The sequence below is a fragment of the Alosa alosa genome, chromosome 18 (assembly GCF_017589495.1).
Source record: "Alosa alosa isolate M-15738 ecotype Scorff River chromosome 18, AALO_Geno_1.1, whole genome shotgun sequence".
NCBI lineage: Eukaryota > Metazoa > Chordata > Actinopteri > Clupeiformes > Clupeidae > Alosa > Alosa alosa.
In genome coordinates, this window is record NC_063206.1 from 24,021,907 (window position 1) to 24,043,578 (window position 21,672).

At 46.6% G+C, this 21,672-nt stretch overlaps 1 protein-coding gene across 6 annotated transcripts in view; it reads left to right on the top strand.

The window, feature by feature from the left end:
• Positions 1–21,672, top strand: part of kif16bb (kinesin family member 16Bb) — a 46,479-nt gene that overhangs the window by 14,372 nt on the left and 10,435 nt on the right. For 4 of the 6 annotated variants that reach the window (XM_048270032.1, XM_048270035.1, XM_048270036.1 and 1 more), the window contains exons 8-16: positions 325–493; positions 820–948; positions 2,238–2,413; positions 2,943–3,008; positions 3,485–3,544; positions 13,783–13,902; positions 14,152–14,203; positions 14,512–14,649; positions 17,791–17,873. In XM_048270032.1, coding sequence (XP_048125989.1) covers positions 325–493; positions 820–948; positions 2,238–2,413; positions 2,943–3,008; positions 3,485–3,544; positions 13,783–13,902; positions 14,152–14,203; positions 14,512–14,649; positions 17,791–17,873 — 993 coding nt within the window. Of the gene's footprint in view, positions 1–324; positions 494–819; positions 949–2,237; positions 2,414–2,942; positions 3,009–3,484; positions 3,545–13,782; positions 13,903–14,151; positions 14,204–14,511; positions 14,650–17,790; positions 17,874–19,301; positions 19,371–21,672 lie in introns of all 6 variants that reach the window. The other 2 variants (XR_007196518.1, XM_048270034.1) reach the window with 2 other exon arrangements.

Here is a 21,672-nt window from a genome sequence, read left to right on the forward strand (position 1 = left end):
CAAAATAATAATATGTTAAGCACTGTAGACACTCAGGTATTCTTACCAAAAAAAAAAGGAAGTGTGTTTTTTTAGAATCTTTTGGTTGCGCCACTTGACATTTTTTGGGAGGTAAAATTGCAAATACAGTCTAAAAATTAATTAAAACCTCTGTAAATGTTGCACAACCATTAAGACTTGTTTAAACACAGTCTTCCAACTTCAAAAAAATGCATTCTGTCCTGTTCTGCATTATTTTGAAAACATTTATTTGTCAATATCCCGTGTTTGTGTCTGTGTATGTCTGTGTATGTGTATGTCTGTGTGTGTGTGTCTGGCTCCCAGGCCCGATTCGATGCAGAGCTGCCCAGCGAGACCACGAGCAAGATCCACCTGGTGGACCTGGCGGGCAGTGAGCGTGCGGAAGCCACGGGTGCCTCGGGCACCCGACTCAAGGAGGGCGCCAACATCAACAAGTCGCTAGTGGCCCTGGGAAACGTCATCTCAGCCCTTGGTACGGTAGATTATCAGGGTGCCGCTAATAAGACGCATCACCCCCAGCAGTAGCACCTCAGCTTGCACCCCCACCCCTCCGCATTGATTCAGTCAGCACTTTAATAACCACAGTCATTTACTCTGAGCGTGGAGCACATTGGCTTGCTGTTTACCCCTGTTTACTTGAGAGAGCACCACTGCTGTGCGTAGTTGTGGGGAACATTTATCATCCTGAACAGAGGCCTTTAGGCTGCACCTTTCATATATTGTTTGTATAACAGAATGTTTTGCTTTCCTTTTTTATCTACTACCGTACTCCTTTTTTCTACCCCCCGTCTCTGGCAGCCGACGCGTCTGTGGCTGGAGGCGTGAAGACAAAGAAGAGGAGCCCTTTTATCCCCTACCGAGACTCCGTACTGACCTCGCTCCTGAAGGACAGCTTGGGGGGAAACTCCAAGACCATCATGATTGCAAGTATGTCTGAAGGGGAGGTGTGTGTGTGTTTGTGTGTGTGGGGGCACTGGGGACTACTGCTGTCGTCTGCCTTGCTTGAGGAATTGTGGGTCACCTTCAGGGAAGGAAATCTGAAATCTTGTTTATCAGAGGAGATACTTTTTTGTACTTCAGGCTTATTGTTAACCCAAAGAATGTTTTTCATCCACTAATTCCCCACAGTATTGTATTGGTATTTCATATGTCCTACAAATATAAAACAGAAACTTACGCATACCATATTACGGGGCGGCAGTGGCTCAGGAGGTAGAGGAGTCGTCCAGTAACTGGAAGGTTGCTGGTTTGAGCCCAACTCCTCCTGACCCTGTTAAAGTGTATTTGAGCAAGACACTTAACCCCAGTGCTCACGATGAAGAGGTTGACACTTTGCATGTGTGTAAGGGTGAATGTGAGGCATGATAATGTAAACCGGTTTGGGTGCTCGCAGGAGCTGAAAAAAGCGCTAGGCTATATAAATGCAGTCCATTTACCTACCGACAGTTTGCTTAGAACAGATTTATTATCTTAATTAAGTGTACTTATGAGCCGAGAAGTCTAGCTGTGTAGCTAGTGTAGGTGTAAAGAAAACACTGTGATACTTCTTTTCTTTCACAACAACTGAGGGTCCACAAAGAGTATGCTGTAATTAGTATGAGGAGGGCAGACTCTGGGATGGATGGATGGATGGATAAGGCTGGAGAATGACTTGTTAAAGCCATCTGATTGCTCCCCAAGAGTGTTGGGCAGATTCTAGCCATCTACACAGGGCCCAAGGTTAGGTTAAGGGGATGGGACTGTCAAGTCCATCAACATGCTCAACTCTGTGTCGGCAGCATCCTTTCATGCTGTTGTGGAAAGAGCAGGCCAGAGCACATCATACTTCTGTTTACATGATACACACTATTTAATGCAATCCCTTGTATTTATTTCAGTCCAGTTCATATGGCATTCACAGATCCATTCCTACAGTACATAAGTCTGTATGAGTGGGCTCAGGGATACTGAGGTGGGGGGGCGGACTAACATCTGGACAGAATACACCTTGAACAGATGGGATATAAGATGGTCTAAACTGGTTTGGAGGAGAATGATGATGCAGAGAACCACCTTGATTGAGATACTGTATCATTGAGCAGTTTCTTTCACATAGGATGCACCAGGAAGAGGATTGTGAGGGAAATGGGTCCTGTATGAATGAATCTCATTGAGGTGATTCTTTCCTCAGATGACATGTTTGGTCAACTCTAACCAGTCTCAAAATCCTCCCACAGCCATTTCCCCTGCCTACTTGAACTACGGCGAGACCCTCAGCGCGCTCCGCTACGCCAACCGCGTCAAGAACATCTTGAACCAGCCCACGGTGAACGAGGACGGCAATGTAAAGATCATCCGTGAGCTCAGGGACGAGATTGCCCACCTGAAGGCTCTTCTGGCGCAGGGAACCCGCGTATGGACCTCTAAGTTCCTCTAGCACAATGCCCAGCAGACACTGTGTGTGTTCTAAATGCTGTCTATTTTTGGAGCTTTTTGGCTTTATTCAGTAGTATTATGAAAATGCTATTAATTGATGTGCTTAAGGTGTCCTGCATTGTAGCATGAATATAATTCCTATTTTTTTTAAGTATAAAAGTGTCTGCTAAACGAATACATGTAAATGTATATTTATTCAGATAGGACAGTGAAGAGTGACAGGAAACTAGTGGGAGATAAACATGGGGTGGAATTGGGAAATGACTGTGGGTTGGGTTTGTGTATGTATAGTGTTCCAAGCAGTTTGTTTACAGTAACAACATCTGCACTGTCACAATCAGTAGAAACATCTGTACTGTCACAGTCAGGTGCAGCCTGTTTAGTTTTATTTGTTTTTTTTTTCCTTAAGGAAACATGTTTTCTCAGCATCAGACGTGTGTTTTGCTCACAGCAGTGTTTCGCTCTCTTACACACACACACACTCACACACACACTTGTTTCTACAGGTGTCCCCAGTGGGCCCCAGACTGGGAGCCAGTGTTGAGGAGAAGCTTCAGCGTAATGAGGCTCGGGTGAGTGCTACCGCTCGCCTCAGGTGAGCAGGCGTCAAAGGCAAGGTGTCAATGATGCACCTGTGGTGGCCTACACCTGTTGGGGATGTGTTTATGAGATTTTGCGAAGTAGGAAACCTACTAGTGTGTGCGTGTGCACGTGTGTGTGATGGAAAGAGGGGACTGATGTGATTTTTGGGATGTGATTTTTGTTTAAAGAAGAACTGTGCCTATTTGCCTAAAATAACCCCGCATGCTAGTTTCTTAACAAGACAAGTAAGGGAGCCCGAGCATTGTCCTCCTTTGTGTTTGGACTCCCCAGATAATTAGCTTTTTCACACTCTCCTTCCTCCAATTAAAGTCCTGATGACCGTGGTGCTCACACATGGCGCAGTAGAGCCCTGTGTTGAGGGGAGGCTTGGCTGATGAGATGTATTTCCCATAATGCATTGCTCCGACTCTCTTTTCGCTTCGTTAAAGCCCTCTCTGTTTCGCAGGTCCTGCAGCTGACCCAGGAGTGGACCAATAAGTGGAAAGAGACACAGAGCATTTTAAGGGTGAGTTGTTTTTTTGTTTGTTTTGCGAACAAAAACACAGGATATCAGGGATTAAAAGCACAGTCCCTCTGAACCCTGAACCGTGCTTGTTTTATCCCCCCCCCTTGCATCTTGTGTTCGTTTTCTTTCTTTCTCAGAATCTGTCTCTCCTTTAATTGCCTCTGAGCACTGTTTCACAAAACGAAAACGCCTGCAGGCATATCAGCTTGGCATCGCAAGTCAGTATTGGGCTTGGCTCATTTGTGTAAAAAGATATGTCCATCACACATATTTTGTAACGACTGCAGAGCAGTCTACTCCAGTCCTTTATAAGATGGCTGACATAACTAGACAGCCAATGAGCCATGTAGAGTTGCTGTTGATTTGTGTTAACATTCAAGGTATACATGGATTTCTATGCAACGTCACGAAAACATGCGTGCACTACTAAGAGGCAGAAAGCACCATAGAACAGCATAGAGCAATGCTCTCCATGAAAAGAATAAAATTAGTTTTTGTGCTGAAAACTGCACCAATTCGAAATCACGATGGTTAGAGATTGTTCAATATGTTCAATATCCCTAACGGAATGCATGTCTTCGCCAAAAATGACAAAATACGATGTTATATTAATAATGCAAATGAACGGCAAACTCTGAAATATAGTCTGAAATGAGATGTTATTATCATTGAGACAACAGGGTATATTCAAAAAAAATCTGATTGTAGTTTATAGCAGCCGACTATTTAGGTTAAGTTTATAACGTTGTGGACGGCCACCAAGCGTCTTCTGCCCCACGGCTGCGTGCGCATCTAGTTTTGTTGGTAAACGGGAAACCCGTGTATAGTCAGAGCGACTAGGAAATGTTAGTGCAACAATACATACTACTCATACTCACATAGAACAGAATGAGCGTTCAAGCGGCAGTTAAAATCAAGATGAAGTGAGGTGAAGTTTTTCTGCTGTATCTGGGGTGTCTGTCATGGCTTATAGTGGCTGTGGTCTGTCACCTGACGTCACCTTATGATTTGATGGAGGCACCATTGATTTCTAGCCCTGTGCCATGGTGTGTAATTGTTTTGTCTAACACTTCGTTAAACAATGAATCAAACTGTCAGAGTGGTTTGGGGGGTAGAGGAACTTACAGAGAGCTTTATTATGTTACCTGATATCATTAGGCCGTCACCCTGTCTTGATCTAAATTCAAATAGGTTGCAGCCTCTACTCTAGCAACACTAGAGTAGTGCATCTAGTGTTGTCTGTGGTGGCCTGTGTCGGGCAGCCAAGTTGCCTCTACCCTCCTTCAAATACCTATGGACTGATGTTTCTAGCCTAGAGACCTCTTCCTTATGGTAATCCTTGAATTTTCCCTTGGGGATCAATAAAGTATCTATCTATCTATCTATCTATCTAACAACTGCAACAACAGCGGCACTCGGGGAGCAGTGAGGGGTTAGGTGCCTTGCTCAAGGGCACTTCAGCAATGCCTACTGGTCGGGGTTTGAACCGGCAACCCTCCGGTTACAAGTCCGAAGCGCTAACCAGTAGGCCACGGCTGCCCTGTGTGTTTTTGTGTAATCGCTGTTCAGGGTGTCTGTACAGTGTGATGGCGACACCATCCACCCATTCACCATTGATCTGAAACCCTATCCAATTGGCGCTAATGAGAAAGCCTTGGCAATCTTTTTAAGAGGCCTCCGCATTTGGCCTGGATGAACAAACAAATCAATGGCCCTGCCCCAGCAGTGCCCCAGCAGGTCTGTATACAGACGCTCTCAGCCAAGCAGTGTATCAAGAGCCTGCTAAGGACAAGGCAAAGAGGGAAGGACCGGGACCGATGCACGATTAGCAGCTTATCTGAAAGATGCAGCATAATCAACAAGGAGTCCAGTCACACCACATCCAGTTGCAGCAAGCGAATGTAAAGAGTAGAGAGATAGATAGAGAGAATTAGTATGTGCGTGTGTGTGTGTGATGTGTGATGTGCGCGCATGTGAGTGTGTGTGTGTGTTAGTGTAAAGGGGTGGTGGATGTTAAGATAATTATGCTGCTGCTGGCTATGCTAGTCACAAACACACTCCCACACACTCCTTCAAAGAGACCCTACTGCACTAGAGAGTGTGTAGCTCTACACCCCCCCAAGAGAGAGTGAACATGAGCCAATCATTAGCCAAATCATACCACACACACACCAGTATACACATACATGACCAGACTGACATATACTCACACACACACACACACACACACACACACAAATGCCTAGCAAGAGACAAATGCCTAGCTAAGAAAAATAATTTCATCCAAGGCTACAGATTCTTTTGCTCTTGCCCTCCTGTGAATGACACGCAGGAATTTAAATTCCTCTTGATTGTGGGGAGGTGTGTGATACAGCGAACTTGGCGTCAGCGGAGGCCATTTGTTTTCGTGCTTCCTGTTTCCTGTGTTGTTGTTGATTGGGGGACGGTGCTGCTGTGCTGGGAGCCGCGGTGTGTGTGTGTGTGTGTGTGTGGATGGATGGACCACCGCGGGCCACCAGCTGGGCAGGACTCAAGTGCCTCTGAACAGGTTCATTGGTATGTCAGAGCACTGGCTCTATGCCCGTCAGTGCTGGTAGCGCTGGTAGTGTGTGTGTGTGTGTGTGTGTGTGTGTGTTGAATATACCTCCAAATAATAATAAGTTTCTCCCTCTCCTACTCTCTCTCTCACACACAGGCACACACTCACACTGGGAACATGCACACACACTTGCTCTCTCCCTCCTACTTTCTCTGTGTCACACACACACACACACACACACACACACACACACTTCTTTCACAGCGTGCCACGAGACCAAACAGACGCAGCAGATGGCCCAGTACAGCCTCTGAGCTTTGGGCTCCGTCTGCTGTGGTCCAGCCAGGCATGCCAGAGGGAGGGAGTGTGTGTGTGTGTGTGTGTGTGTGTGTGTGTGTGTGTATGTGTGAATGTGTGTGTGTGTGGTCTGCTTAGAGGGCCACAGTGCTTTGACACTGATTATCCTACACTCAGCACTCACCAGCACTTTGTTCTTTAGTTCCCAACTTTCAGTACTTACTTCCCATAGTTCCCACTCACCAGTGCTTAATTCTTTAGTTCCCAGCTCTCAGTACTTAGTTCCCATAGTTCCCACTCACCAGTGCTTAATTCTTTAGTTCCCAACTGTCAGTACTTAGTTCCCATAGTTCCCACTCACCAGTGCTTACTTCTTTAGTTCCCAACTCTCAGTACTTAGTTTCCATCAGCTTGCACTTGCCTCTGGATGAGCTTAGCCTATGCTATTTTCTGCACAGGCTGAAAGATAAGATGAAAGATAATTCTGAGACAGACAGAAAGTACCCGAAACAACAACATCAGGAAGAAGTTCTGAAATGTCCTGGGACCAATTTGCAGTCCGAGGCAGAGTTTTTCTGTAGCCCGGCGTGTTTGAGGGGGTGGTGGGCTGGGGTGGCCACCGCCACCGCCACCACAGGCTCCCAGGAAGCCGGCGAGTGGAGCGGCGCATCAGCTGAATGTAATTGCAGATAATTACTTCAAATGGAGCCGTGCTGAAATCTCCTCTGCTGCCGAGTAATGAGCCTTTCTGTTTCAATCCACTAATTCCCTTCCCTTGTTTTCAAACACAAGCGCGATGCAGCAGAACACACCAGCAGACAGCAAGGAGCTGAGAGAGGGAGAGAGAGGGGGAGAGGGAGTCAGACACAGAGAGAAAGAGAGAGGGAGACGGACAGACAGAGAGAGAGACAGGGGCAGACAGAGAGAGAGAGAGAGAGAGAGAGAGAGAGAGAGAGAGTCCTCAGAAGCTGGGACTAAAGCTGCCTGTGAAGGTTTCCTGGTCTTGTTCAGAGCTTCAGACAAACATTTTCTTCTCTTGAAGCTGTGACCTCAGGAGAGACCCAAGTCATTATCTCCAAACTGCTTCATGAGGGGGATGCCTTCAACCAGTGAGTGAAAAGCTCCTCTGTTAAAACTTGTCTTAAAGTCTGAATTTTTGATTCCCAGGGACCTCACATAGTCATAAAATCTGTTTGTCTGCTGAACATATAAAGCCACCTGTGGAATGAAGAGTACCATCTTTATGGAACATGATCTGAACAGTCCAGTATAGTTAATTGTAAAGCTTGCTGGACTTTTATACCACTATTCTGAGCACTAGTTGATGGGATGGGCCTACTTTGGAGCGGGTTATGCGGGCTGCACAGTTGGAGAACTAAATTAAGGAGCAGTAGCCCTGCAGAGTCCACGTCTCGCTCCATTTACTTTAGTGAGTCCTCTCAGCCGGTCAGTTTCATAAACAGCCAGAACAAACGGCCACCACTGTGAATGAGAACAGAAAACCCCCTCAGCGCACTTCAGGCTACCCACCACTAGGTGTCTCTGCAGCTCCATGGCAACACTTGGGCTCTGTCAACAGGGACCAGGACAAGGCAGTAAACACGCAAAGTCATTCTGGTGTTTCTATTTCATTTTCCAGCTATTTAGATTAGAATGGCGTCCGGCGTGCATTAAAGGTGGTTTAATGATCCTGAAGCTGTGTGACAGTGAGGGGTACAGGTAAAGCGTAGTCTTTAGGGGCAGGATGACAAACACGAGTTCTCTATTAAACCTGAAGGCTCTCCATGCCCATGCCTTGCCATGTCCTTTTAACGGTCAGTGGCTTTCTGGAGATGTTTTTGTTTATGGTTATGGTATGAGGTCTGTGCTCAGATGCCCTCAGGGATCTTTGTTGTGCTTCCCCTGGACCTTATGGCCTTGAAGTCGCCGAGGACAGAGAATCGCTCCAGTCTGGCTTTGCTGGTGTTGTGTGTGTGCAATTCTCAGGCCTCCAGTCTGATTGAAGAGTGAACCTTTGATAAGCAGCCAGAGGCCAGAGGTGCCGCTGAGGCGTGTTGCGTTGTAAAGACGCGGTGTTAAAAGCCAGTCGGGTGGGGCGAGTTAAGGGTGGCGTGGGGTGGGGTTGGGAGGGTGAGGGCGTCTCGGGGAAGGTTAATGCAAAGCGCCGCTGTGCCCATGAGCTCATTACAGGGCTACTGTCGCACTCCTTAATTAAGAGATTTTGATTAGTCACATATGGCGGATTAATCTCCAAACGTTTACAACGTTAATTAATATGGGAGTATTGTAAATGTCAGATTGCGTGTTCGGAGAGCGTGTGTGTGTGGGGGGAGGTGTCCAAGTGGGCCTGGGCAGTGCCTGAGGCACGTGGTACATCTCCACGGCCGTGTTTTGACAAGGCCCACTGATGTCTGAGGCAGTTGGCCACATTGTCCTTGCCACCAGACCGGGTGGTGCAGCATCAGAGAACAGGGCACCGAACAGAGGGACACTTCATCTGCCAGTAGCCTCGGACTCCTGACGGCACCCTGGCTATACGTGCTAGCTGGCCCTGCGCCAGACACACACACTAGCCAAACATGGTACACATGTGGTGCGTCAGACGATGGAGGTATTTGCTCAATTAGCCGCATAAGAGCTAAGTAGGCTCAACAGTATCCCAGCTGTGCTGCTATTTCGGTGAAAACGTGCTTGGGTTTCAGTGAGAAGAACACTCCACGGAAGCTTCTTAGCGCCTGAACCGAACCGAACCCGACACGTCGCTGCACTCAGAGGGTTAACGCTGTTGACGAGCTCGCTCCGCTCAAAGCGAAAGAATAAATTGGCGCTTTCGGAGAGGAGTGGCAATACTTCGGAGGGGTGGGGGTGATGGTGGTGGTGGGGCGGTGAACGTAAACAGAATCTTAATTCGGCATCTGAGGCGAATTTGGAATGCAAAGTTATGCATCGGTGGTGCCTGAGATTGGTTACAGGGCGTGCAGGAAACTGAACATAATTAATATGAGATAGGTTCAAGAGTGGCCGCGCTCTCCTCCAGACAGGCACAGTGAACAGAAGAGAAGGATGAGTGTGGCAGGGAGGGTTGAGGGATGGGGGGGCATGTGGGTACATTTCAGACACACGCCGTTTGAGTAAATGTCTCTCTGCAGCCTGGGAAACAGGCGGAGAACCAGTAGTATTTGTTAATTGGAAAGTGTGGTTATTTTTTCTTTCTTTCTGGAGAGCTGCAGGATGGGTCACGATGGATGGCAGACGTAGCTCCTAACCAGAGCAGTTTATCTTCGGGTGGGCTGTGCCATTTGTTTTCATTTCGGAGAAGAGACGTTTGTGCGGCGCGCGCCCAAGGGCCCCAACACACTGCTTCTGACTCCTCCGTTTACATTTTTCTTTCTCTCTTTTCTTAGTGGGAGTATTTGTGTAGCTTAGATCCCAAGATGAAAAGAGATCCCTCCTCTTCTTTTTTTATCCTGTTTTTCCTGCTTGCTCATCTACCTTTTTCTTGGTCTCTCAGATCTTGCTTTTCTCCAGTGTGTATTTTTCTGTGTATTTATTGACATTAATAATCAATATCAGGATATGTAATGTACTGTAGACAGATCTGTAAATAACTGCACTGATTCATATGTGACACTAGAAATATGATAGGCAGTAGGCATTTGTTTTGTGAAGCTTGACAGGTGTTTTGTAAAAGTGTCTTTGATCTGTATTTGTAGCGCCTACATCTGAGAGATACGCAGGTGCCGTGCTTTGATGTTTGGCTGAATGCATGCATCGCAGCTGCTCTAATTGGGCTCTGTTGAACACTGACCAATTCAGAGGTACTCATTTGCTTACAGAAGTGTGCATATCCTGCCTGGATATCAAAGGCTCAACCCTAAGTATGACTGCTGCATGTGATGTCAGGGATAAGTGATGCTGTGCTTGCTGTGCATGAGCAGTCCTTTGACAGAAAGCTGTTTGAAGAACTCAGCCCATCTTAAAGAGCCCATCACATGGTCTTATTACCTGGCAGAGTCAGCCTGAGTTGATAGTTGATGAGTGTCTCTGTTTGCTAGATGAGTGACAGTCCCTGCTAGTTTTGTTTTTTAGATGTTTCACTCTCTTTCATATTTTATAAAATCTGTATTTTAGCATGTGATGACGTGGAAAAGAGAACATTTTTCAGAAATAAAGGTCACTAGTGCACTTATTAGAGGCAACGGTCACCATGGTGAATGTCGAACATGTCACTCAGCAACTGCAAGTATAATTTTGCTAAGTGAGTCCAATTGCCAGTGATCTCCGAACCCATCCATTTCCAACACCTCATAAGCAACACGCACAGTTCATAGGGAAATGCCAAAATGCGCTGGCAACTCAAAAAGCTTTAGGGGAAGGCACCAAGAATGCCATTATGTTCGGGAGAGGGGAAAGGGAAAAAATAATAGCAGGAAGTGATGGCTTTTGTAATAGCACTTAAAATAGGGGCCATCATCTTGCTGTGACAGTAGTTCAGAACAAAGTTAATTATGTTTGCCACCTGATCCCATCAGTTGAGAAGAGCTGATCTGAAATTCGGCGCTCAATGATTTGGAGCGTCGGTGAAAGCAGTGAAAGCTCAGAGCCTTTCCGTTGGATGTACTACCCCACTTAAACCCTGCTCGAGTCTCATCTCGAAGTCTGCCGTTTTTTCACCTGAGTCAAAGTGAGATGGACGAAGCACATTAATCTGCCAGCGGCCAGTCTCTTCCCTCATCTCTAATGAACTCTGTGAGGGATTCATTTAATTACAGAGCAGGAGGGTACCCAGTCGATGGCTTTCCCTCCTCGTTAGGACCAACGCGTTTTCACCAACACCCCTCACTACTGAGAGAGAGAGAGAGAGAGAATTAATTAAATAAATACAGAGTGCCACTTTTAGTGCCTCTGTTTTGTATTCATCTGCCTCGCCATTTGAATTTCAGGGGCAAACGAAACAGAAACAGGCTACTCAGTTCCCACCACTGTGCAAATGCTTAAAGGACATTTTTCTTCAGGAAGACTGTGTAGACTTGAAAAGAAATGCACTCAAGACTATGGGCAGTTCTGAATGTCTGATGTCTCTGACCGTGTGCAATTTAGGCCGTCATACAGACTTCTACAAGAACTCCTTGCTCCCCCATTCCACACAGGAGAGGGTCTACATCATTGGCCAACCCCTATACTCACACCAACCCCAAAATGCCCACATACCTCCCTCCCACACCCACACCAATACACACACATAATCAGGCCAGCATACTGTATAACACACACACACACACACACACAGAGGGAGCTCTCCCCCCTGTGAATACCTGTTATTACTGACTCCTCTTGATGGCATTGAGAGCGTTGAGACCTATACGCTCTTCCCTGTAGGTAAAGGCTGTCTGTTGCTTTAATGGCCTGCTGCACTTGTCATTATAATAATTTCTCACCAGCTTTGTGCAAGCTCAGCTCAGGCTGATGCCTTGTAAACATCTATGTTTTCACACCACCCTTGTGTTCACACACACACACACACACACACACACACACACACACATATTCACAATGGCACGTGTGTGCCTTGAGAGGTGTTGGCAGGCAGAGATGTATGTGAGAATGAGGAGGCTGTTTAGGCAGCCGAATATGTTTGACTTTGAAGCACAAGGAGAGCACAGCCAGGAGCACTACAAGACATGGTGACCACTTGAGCGCGTTGTTCAGTCAAGGTGATGGCGAATAAGTGTTCAGTTTGGTCAGGCCTGGTTCGCTGGAAATGGGATTCTCACCACAGGGTGAGAGGTACGAGAGTCTTAACACTGCCACTGGAGCTGAGCGAGACTAGCCACCTGAAGCACCACACCTTTGATGCGTTCAGAAAAAGTCCTTTTTCTGTGAAAAATCAATTGTCCCCGTCTCTTCTTACCTTCCCGATGAGCGCTGTTCAAATGGCATTAAATACATATTTAACAGGTGAGTCCCAGCAAGCCAAATGGATTTTCCATGTGAACATTGATTTGGCTTTGACTTTTTAATGTGCTGGTAGTGGGGGTGGGGACGTGCAGCCATGATTTCCTGTAATCTGAATGTCAGCGCTTTAGTGAGGCATTAATCACGAGGCCTGTCGAACCGTATAGAGTCCTCAGGCTCGGAGGTTAGTCACACGGTGACACCCGACGCCTGCTCATTGGCTAAAATATTATTACTCTAAGAGGAAATGGGCATTTTGTAATCATCTCTGAAAGATGAAACTAACTGTTTTATTTTATGTTTCTAATCTCTCGTCTGTAACACTCAGTCTGTAAGTACAGTAGCAAGTTAACACTTCCGGAAGAGGAAAATTAGGGTTGTCAGATATTACCTGTGCCTGTGTACGAGTGATTTTTAATAGGCGCATTTCCTAAGTGTCTTTTGCACATTTTTTTGGAAACATATTGAGCTGCTTCTCACCATTTCTCTCACCAGACTTCTCTCACCTTCCCTGCGCACACACACACACACACACACACACACTCTGCCCACTGAGCACTCGTACCTGCAATAACCAGATGTGGTCACACCCTAAGAGTCGCAAGAACTCCCTGGTTCCAGTTTGTCAAAACGATATTTACACAGTTTCTTTCCCTTTGTGTTTCTCTATCTCTCTTTTCTTTCTCTCTCTCTCTCTCTCTCTAACCCCCTCTCTCTTGCCATTTCTCTCTGAAACTTTCCGTGATGAATGTTTGGCCCTGGCGGCTTAAGAGTCAGTGGTGCATACACTCTAATGTTTTTTTCTATCTATGGTCAGTGCCACCAGCCACGCAGTGAATTTACACGGCAACCTCCCATCCCGCCTCCTCTCTCTAACAGGAAGATGATTTATAAGGTCTCCATCAGCCATCGGCCATTCTCTCCCTCTTCTCTCTCTCTCTCTCTCTCTCTCTCTCTCTCTTTTCTTTTTTTTCTCTCCATCCTTTCTCTTTTCCCCTCTCTCTCTCTCTCTCTCCTTTTCCTGCCGCTGCGGCGAGACGCATGGAGACACATGGCCATGGTGCCGCCATCACTCGGCCTGCGCTCTCCTCCCGACCTTCAGGCCAGGAAGAGTATCCATAAACAATGCAGAGCTTTTTTGGCCTGCCCGCCGCCTGTTATGTTTCATGCCTGTGTCTGACAGTGGGATTTTTCTGCCTCTCCCTGTGTGTGTGTGTGTGTGTGTGTGTGTGTGTGTTCATGCCCTTTTGTGTGTCTGTGTGTGTGTGTGTGCATGCCCTTTTGTGTGTGTGTGTGTGTGTGTGTGTGTGTGTGTTTGTACGTGCATACCTCTGCTTGTGTACTACTGTGTGTGTCTGTGTCTACTTCTATGTGTGTGTGTGTGAATACCTCTCTCTCTGTGTGTGTGTGTGTGTGTGTGTGTGTGTGTGTGTGTGTGTGCGCACAGGAGGAGACCGTGGCCCTGAGGAAGGAGGGCAGTGGCGTTGTGCTGGACTCTGGGCTGCCGCACCTGATCGGCATCGACGACGACCTCCTGAGCACAGGGGTCATCCTGTACCGTTTACAAGTAAGTGTGTGTGTGTGTGCCACACTCGTCCGTCCGCCTATCCGCCCCTCGAGCTTCAGCGGGCCAGCAGGGGACAGAAACACACAGGACCAGTTGAAATAAATTAATAAATAAGGACAAACTGCCTCTTTTACGGTCTGTTGCCTCGCACCGTTTTACAAGCAGCAGCAGTAAAACCACAATGATGTGGTCTATCGCTATGGCGCTTAGCATTGCTTACTTAAGCACTCCGTGTCCCTGCATTTGCAGGAGGGCAGAACGTCTGTTGGCCGCGCAGATGCCGCAACAAAACAGGACATTGGTAAGAATGGCTGGATGTCACTGACATTTCTAATTGCTTGTTCACTCATTGAAATGAATGGCATCCACTCAACTGAAACTATGTCCATAACTGGCCTCAGGGCCTTTTAAGAGTGGAATGTTTTTCTTGTAGAACTCGGATCTGCAACTTTGCCCTGTAGCAGTAAAGGACTCCAGAACTGTTAGCTAGGACTGAAAATGTGCCTGTTTATGCACCTGTCTACCTGTTTCACCTTTTGCCTGCCTGTCTGTCTGCCTGCCTGTCTGCCTGCCTACCTACCTACCTGTCTGTCTACTGGTCTCTATCAGTGTTGGACAGTGCCGGTGTCTTAAAGGAACACTGTGTGTTTGAGAACCGAGACGGAGCAGTCATACTCACCCCTCTTCCTGGGGCCTCCTGCTTTGTCAGCGGAGCAGAGGTCACTGGACCCTGCCAGCTCACACAAGGTAACACTACATATTTACATTCATTCATATAGCAGACACTTTCATCCCAAGAGGGTTACAAATGAGGAATAACATTCAAGGAGGAGACCTTAGGTAACAATAAATACTACTGTGCAGAGGAGACATTAGGGAACAGGGCTAAGGGGTCATCCATTCAACAATCAGCTTCATCTCTGTCAGTAATGTGATGGCTTAGGGGACACCCCACCATCAGTCGGGTAGTGGGCAGTGTATGGTTGGTGCATGCTTTTTTGCAGAAAAACACCGAAAAAGTTATCCATCCACAGAAGAGGATGTCAAGCATGTTTGGTCCATCTATTTGTATGCCACAGTTTAGAGGTCTATCTGTGGCATAACACTCAAACCAAACAGAGCTCTAAGAAGTTTTGTGTGAGGATGAATGACAAGTGGTCCCAGTGCCTTCATCACTCACACGCCCCAGTGTGGTTGGTAATTAGACCAGGGGGGAGACTGCTGAATGTGAGACCTCTTCCTCTCCTCCTCTCTCCTTATTTGCCTCTCTTTCCCCTCTCCTGCTCTCTCCTTCTTTACTCCTCCTCTCTCTTGCTCTCTTTCTCCCCTCTTTCTCTCTCTCTCTTTCTCTTTTTCTCTGTTCTTTCTCCCCCCCTCCCTCTCTTCTACTCCTCCATGTCTCACCCGGCCCTCTCCACATTCCCCATTCACACGTACCGTCTGTTCGCTGGAGGAGGAGGACAAGCACTTGCTACCACGTCTCTCTCTCTCTCTCTCTCTCTCTCTCTCTCTCTCTCTCTCTCTCTCTCTCTCTCTCTCTCTCTCTCTCTCTGTCTCTCTCTGTCTCAATGGGGGTCGGCACCAGCGCCGCTTCCTAAACATTTTGAAGGGCGAGCGGCTCTGGACAAAGCCCCCGGCCCTCCAGTTTAATTGGCAGATGAAGCAGATAGGGCAGCAGAGGTTTTGGAGGGTGTGTGTGTTTGTGTGTAGGGGGGGCAAAGAAAAGGGAGAGATAGTGAGGGGGAAAGAGACAGAGAAAGAGAGAGGTAGAGAGAAAGAGAGAGAGAGAGATAGATATAGAGAGAGAAAGAGAGAGAGCGAGAGAGAGAAAGGGTGAGTAGAGATGGAGTAAAAGGGGAGGGAGGAGAAAGGGTGAGGGAAGAGAAAGAATTAGTGAGAGAGAGAGAGAGAGAGCCAGAGATGGGGATTAACCTTTCATGAGGGACAAGCGGCGGCCGAAACTTAGACTAAGGAGAGAGTGCCGCGCGGTGCCTGCCACGCCAGGCTGTGGGATCTATTCTCCCCAGGCCAAGGGGGCGCGATAAAGACGCGGCGGAGAGAAAGCAGGAGCGAGCGAGCACATCAAAAGCAGCCCAGCCGACAGACCGCCTCCCCTGCAACAATTTCAATTTACCCCAATATCCCCACAGAAAATGGTGGCATCCAAAGCCATTTTCTTTGAACAAATGATAGTAATTTTCCCAGCAGCTGCTGTCGCCGAATCCATCAGATGCTGCCCTATCAGGTGCTTTGTCATTCTTCAGAAGTCATTAATAGCAGCAAGATTAGTATTTTTTTTTCTTTCTGCTGAGAAAAGGGGGAACCTTGTAGAATGAAATGGGAATCTTGTTCAGAACAAACCAAATCCTTTTTCTCCTTGTTTCACTTTCTCTTTCCCAAAGTCTGAAGTCGACAAAAATTGTATTATTATTTATGAAGTTTTATGGGGAAAGTTGGGTTGATCCCAGCCCTTAGAAGCACGGTGATTGGGTGACACACACACACTCACTCACACACACACACACACACACACACACACACACACACACACCCCCACGGTGATGGGGTGACAGGGCCCCAGTGATTCAGACAGATGAGACGGAGACAGTGTGTCCTCTTCACTCCACCCAAACTAACTGCCCACAGCAGAACCACTCCGGTGTGTGTGTGTGTGTGTGTATGTGGGCAGTGTGGAAGGCTGATGGTGTGTGTGTCTATACATGTGAGTGTGTGTGCGTGTTTGTGTGTATATGTGCAGTAGTAAAAGGCTGATGGTGTGTGTGAATGTGTGTGTGTGTCTATACATGTGTGTGTATGTGTGTGTGTGTGTGTCTATACATGTGTGTGTGTGTGAATGTGTGTGTGTGTGCGCGGTGTGTGTGTGTGTGTGTGTGTGTGTGTGTGTGCATGCTATGATGGAGGGCCTGTTGTGTGTGTGTGTGTGTGTGTGTTTGTGTGCATGCTATGATTGAGGGCCTGTAGTGTGTGTGTGTGTGCATGCTATGATGGAGGGCCTGTAGTGTGTGTGTGTGGGTGTGCGTGTGTGTGCACTATAGTGTGTGTGTGTCTGCTGTAGTGGTGTTTGTGTGTGTGTGAGAGTGTGAGAGAGACAGTAGGGGGTTTGGGTGGGTAAGTGCCAACCCGTGGGCTGCACCCCCAGGGGCTCCATCACTAGCACCGGTGCACAGACCCAGAAATGTCAAATGGATGGTCATGGCAATGCATCAACCTATATCCACCTGTCTCTCTGGGAGGAGACGCTTCCGTCCCCCGGCCCAGTCAGCCGCAACTCCCATGACCTTCAGGAGGACGCTGCGCACTGCCACTCACGGCTCTCAAGTGCACTATGCTGCCATGGTAGCAAGAGCTGGGTTCTGATGCTGTATTGCAAACACACAATCCCATTCTTTATGCTCCCTTTCTCGCTAACACGCACACACACATGCGCGCGCGCACACACACACACACACACACACACACACACACACACGGGTGTGCTCTCTCTCTCTCTCACACACACACTCTCACACACACACACACACACACACACACACACACACACACACACACACAAACTTAAGCAAAGCACACACACACACACACACACACACACACACACACACACACACACACACACACACGCCTGGTTGCATCCAGTGCATGAATGCATATAATGATGAGGGCAGCTACTGATGGCGAGTTCAGATGTGGTATAGGTGGCTAAATACTAAATGCTGACTGGTACTGCAGCTGTTTCCTCTGCTGATACAGCTCCTAACTCTTTCTCTCTTACTGTGTGTGTGTGTCTATGTTTGTGTTTGTGTTTGTGTGTGTGTGTGTGTGTGTGTGTGTGTGTGTGTGTGTGTGTGTGTGTGTGACTGCCTGCAGGTGCAGTGGTGGTGTTGGGGACGGGCACCACGTTCCGCTTCAACCACCCCAAAGAGGCAGCCGCTCTGCGCCTGAAGAGGCAGGTAGGCCAGTGCCACGCCCCAAACACCTCTCCAGCATCACACACACACACACACAGACACACACACACACACACATACATACCCAGTACCATATGTCAGGAGGAAACCTGAGTGATTTAGAGATCCATTTTGGACCGGTAATTATCGGCGGTTATGTGCTTGCTAGACGATGAAATGCCGAAATGCCTCCCTTCAAAGAGCCACATCTGCATCGCACTCGCTCCCTCTGCCTGCAGCCAAAAAGGCAGAGCCTTCCTCCGCACTTTCTCAATTTGTTTCTGCCATTTTCTCTCTTCTTTCATTTCTTTTTCTTTGGAGAATTCCCTGGAGAGAGGGAAAGCGAGAAAGAGAGAGGAATAGAGAGAAAAAGAAAATGAGAAAGAGAGAGAGAGAGAGAGAGAGAGTGCAAAAGCATAATAATTGTGCAGAGTAGGAGTGTTTTTTCTTCCTGATAAGACATATGACGCTAGCGCCTTAGAGCTTTGTGGGGACTCTTTGATTCCGAGGCCATACATCCACAGAAGAGGGTTTTATCCGCTAATTAAATATTTCCAAAACGGTTTGTTCTGTCATTATGGATTTCCAGAGTGATTGTTTGTTTACAAAGCTCTCAGTATGGTTGGTATAGCTGATTTAGTTGTTTTTTTTCTTTAGAAGTTTAATTGAAGGTCTGTCATTAAAATCAAACAACATGCAAGTAAGTTCAAGTGTCCCAAAACTTTCCTTTTACATAAATCGACATTAGCTGAGCATTTGCCTCCAGATGACGCATTCTTGTTTTTTAGACTCTGATTGTATCCATTAACATTTCGCTTTGCTGCACAACGTCGGCAGTCTGCTTTCTCTAAGAGTAAAACTGAGAAGGTGATTATTTTTAATGTGCGCAGTATGTCTGTCAAAGGCTGCAGACACCCATGCTGTCATTATTGTCTGTAGTAGATTATTCTTGCAGAGATGACAGTCTTAGAAAGTCAGGGTCGTGTGGGTGTATTCTCTTAAATGTGCTGCTCCGTGTGGTCGGGCTCGGTTCTACGTGGCGTCAGCTTCGAGCATGTGGCTTGGGTTTCTCACAAGGTCATTCCAGTTGTCATTTGGACACATATTGTCCTCCCACCCGTTTCTATTTGATTAAATAATGCAGAACTGCAGGGGAATTGCCAACAGCTGCCTGTGATTTTGCCAGAGATGACAATTTACTTTTTTACAATACAGTTTTTGTTAGTTTTACTTTTTTTTACATGTAGAGAAGAGGATGTGTGTGGTGGCATGACTGTTTCAAACAAATGTGTGTGCCATGGCAATACACAGTAAAAGCTAAAAGTACCATAACTCTCAGGCATAAAGTAAGTAATAGTACTATTGTAATCAAGTGAAATGTATGTGAGATACGCTCATAAACTAAGAGTTTATCTTTCATTTCTGACGGAGTGGTCTGCTGATCAAAGATCTCTCTGGCTTGTCAGAGATGCTGTCCAAGGCCACGCGGCACATATCTGGGTGAGTTAGGAACAATGTTCTTGTCTTTACTCTTGACATCCTCACTTCTTCATGACATAATTTGCTCTTTTTCTTACATCAACACACTAATCTCTACCCACTCAGGTAATTCCATCTTTGGATCATCATCATCATCCCCAGTGCTTTAATGTGATTTCTTAGCGTAATTAGCATGTAGAGTTTCCATGGCCTCCAACCCCTCATGTAGCCACATGCGTGTGGCATGCTCATACTCAACTTACACTGTAGTTCACTTTCACACTGATTCCAAGAATCCCCATTTTCCAGTATCTGCCTTTCCTTATTTCCGATCCGAGTAAACCAGCTCCCCTCTCATGGAACTCCACGCTGCTCAGTCTGAAATATAGCTGCTTCACTGGAAAGTGCCATGCCGACCCGCAACAAGCAGTGAGACCCTGAGTCTGATTTCAGTAAATGCTTTGAGACAGAGCCAGTGCCATGAGGAAGGGAGTAAAGGCATTTCCTGCTATTTGGGACCTAATTTGCCCACAACAACCCCATTCAGCCATTTAAAGGACAACTCCAGTCTCAGAACAACCCAGGTCTAGTCTATTTTTGGATGACAAGTGTAAACTGTTTGGGACCAAAACAATGTTAATCAGAGTAGTTTAGAGTAAGACAGGAAATAGCATCCAGCGATACTGTAGCCTTGAGGGTCAGCAAGTTATGTCTTTAAACCACTGACAAGGCTCAAAATATCATTGCACTTCTGTGAAGACTATGCTATGTGCTGTTTAGTTGTAAATGCATATTCTGGTCTTACTCAATACTGCAATACACAATACGTTGATATTACTGCGCCACCGGAAATGGAAACGGGGGCTGTTTACATTTGGTTGTAGTCTTTCCGCGAGACCTTCTTTTACTGTCTATGCTTCAGGCTCAAATATTGAGCGGAGGTTTATACACGGTTGTGAGGTATCTGAAAAAATAGTTCCACAAAAGCAAATAACACGGCTGGAAATCATACATTGCGCCGATATATTTGTTTTTAATAATCAACGAACACCACTAACCACTTAACGAACAAACGTTAAGGGTTATTTTAAGGACATGTTTGTGCATGCCCATAGGCATCCACTCTGAAGCAGTAAAGGCGATTCAAAACAAGTCAGAAAAGTCGAGACATCTTCAAAATTTCGGTGTCTACCACTCTAGTTCATCCAAAACAAACCAGAAAAGGGACTCAAAGTGCTAAATACCGGAATAATCCTTTAACATTGTTTTGGTCTCCATCGAAAGTTGGGTTTGCTTGTCCTTTAAGTTGGAGGATAGATGGTTTGAATTGTAATAACAGCTTGAGCATTTTACTGATGAACTCATGGATACACCCATGCAGTATATCACCTTTGAACAGATAACCTTCTCATTGTTGTGTGTGTGTGTGTGTGTGTGTGTGTGGAGCAGCACTCCATCTGTGTACTTGTGTTGGTTGTGTTTGTGCTTAGAAAGTCTCTCTTATCTGACAACCTAAAGTACATCACACTGGGGTGAGGGAGGGGACCAGAGTGAGAGAGTGCCAGCTAAGTGCAATCTGATCAACACAGTGTGTGTGTGTTGTGTGCTAAAGCATGCTTGTGTGTATTTCTATTAGTTTTTTTGTGTATATGTATGTATGTACTGTGTGTGTGTGTGTGTGTGTGTGTGTGTGTGTGTGTGCGTGTGATGGTGACAACAAAGTGCCTCACACTCCCAACTGAGGAGAGGTTATTTCTGACATGCCATAGCCGAGAGAGACCCAATGCATATTCATGCCTCTGCATCTCACATACACTCTCTCTCTCTCTCTCTCTCTCTCTCTCTCTCTCTCTCTTCCATGGCCCGCTGTGGAGACAATGCCAGAAATGTCCTCTGTCGTTCTAATTGTTCCTGTGCCGCATCTCTGTTTACAAAATGTTTTGTTTGGCTGTCTTTGACTTTGTTGTTCAAAGCCGATTGCGAACGTCAGTTTTGCTGTTTGATGTTTTCCAGATGAGTCGAGTGGATTGTTCTGGTCGGCAGAGGCGCGTGTATCTCCTGTGTTTATCTTTGCATTAGGTGTTTAATAATTCACTATGATGATCAGCAACATTGACTGTCCTTGCCAAATGTTAATTCAAGTGTAGTGCATCTCTGTTGGTTTTTATGTTGTTGTTGTTGTTGGGTTTGTTTTTGTTTTTTGTTTTTGTCAAAGACAAGTGTATGCCATGGTTTTGTGTTCGCTGCAGCTGTCGTCAGTTTGCAGCTTTGTTAGGGTGATGGCGAACAGGCACATGATGACGAGCTGAAAACGGTGTACATC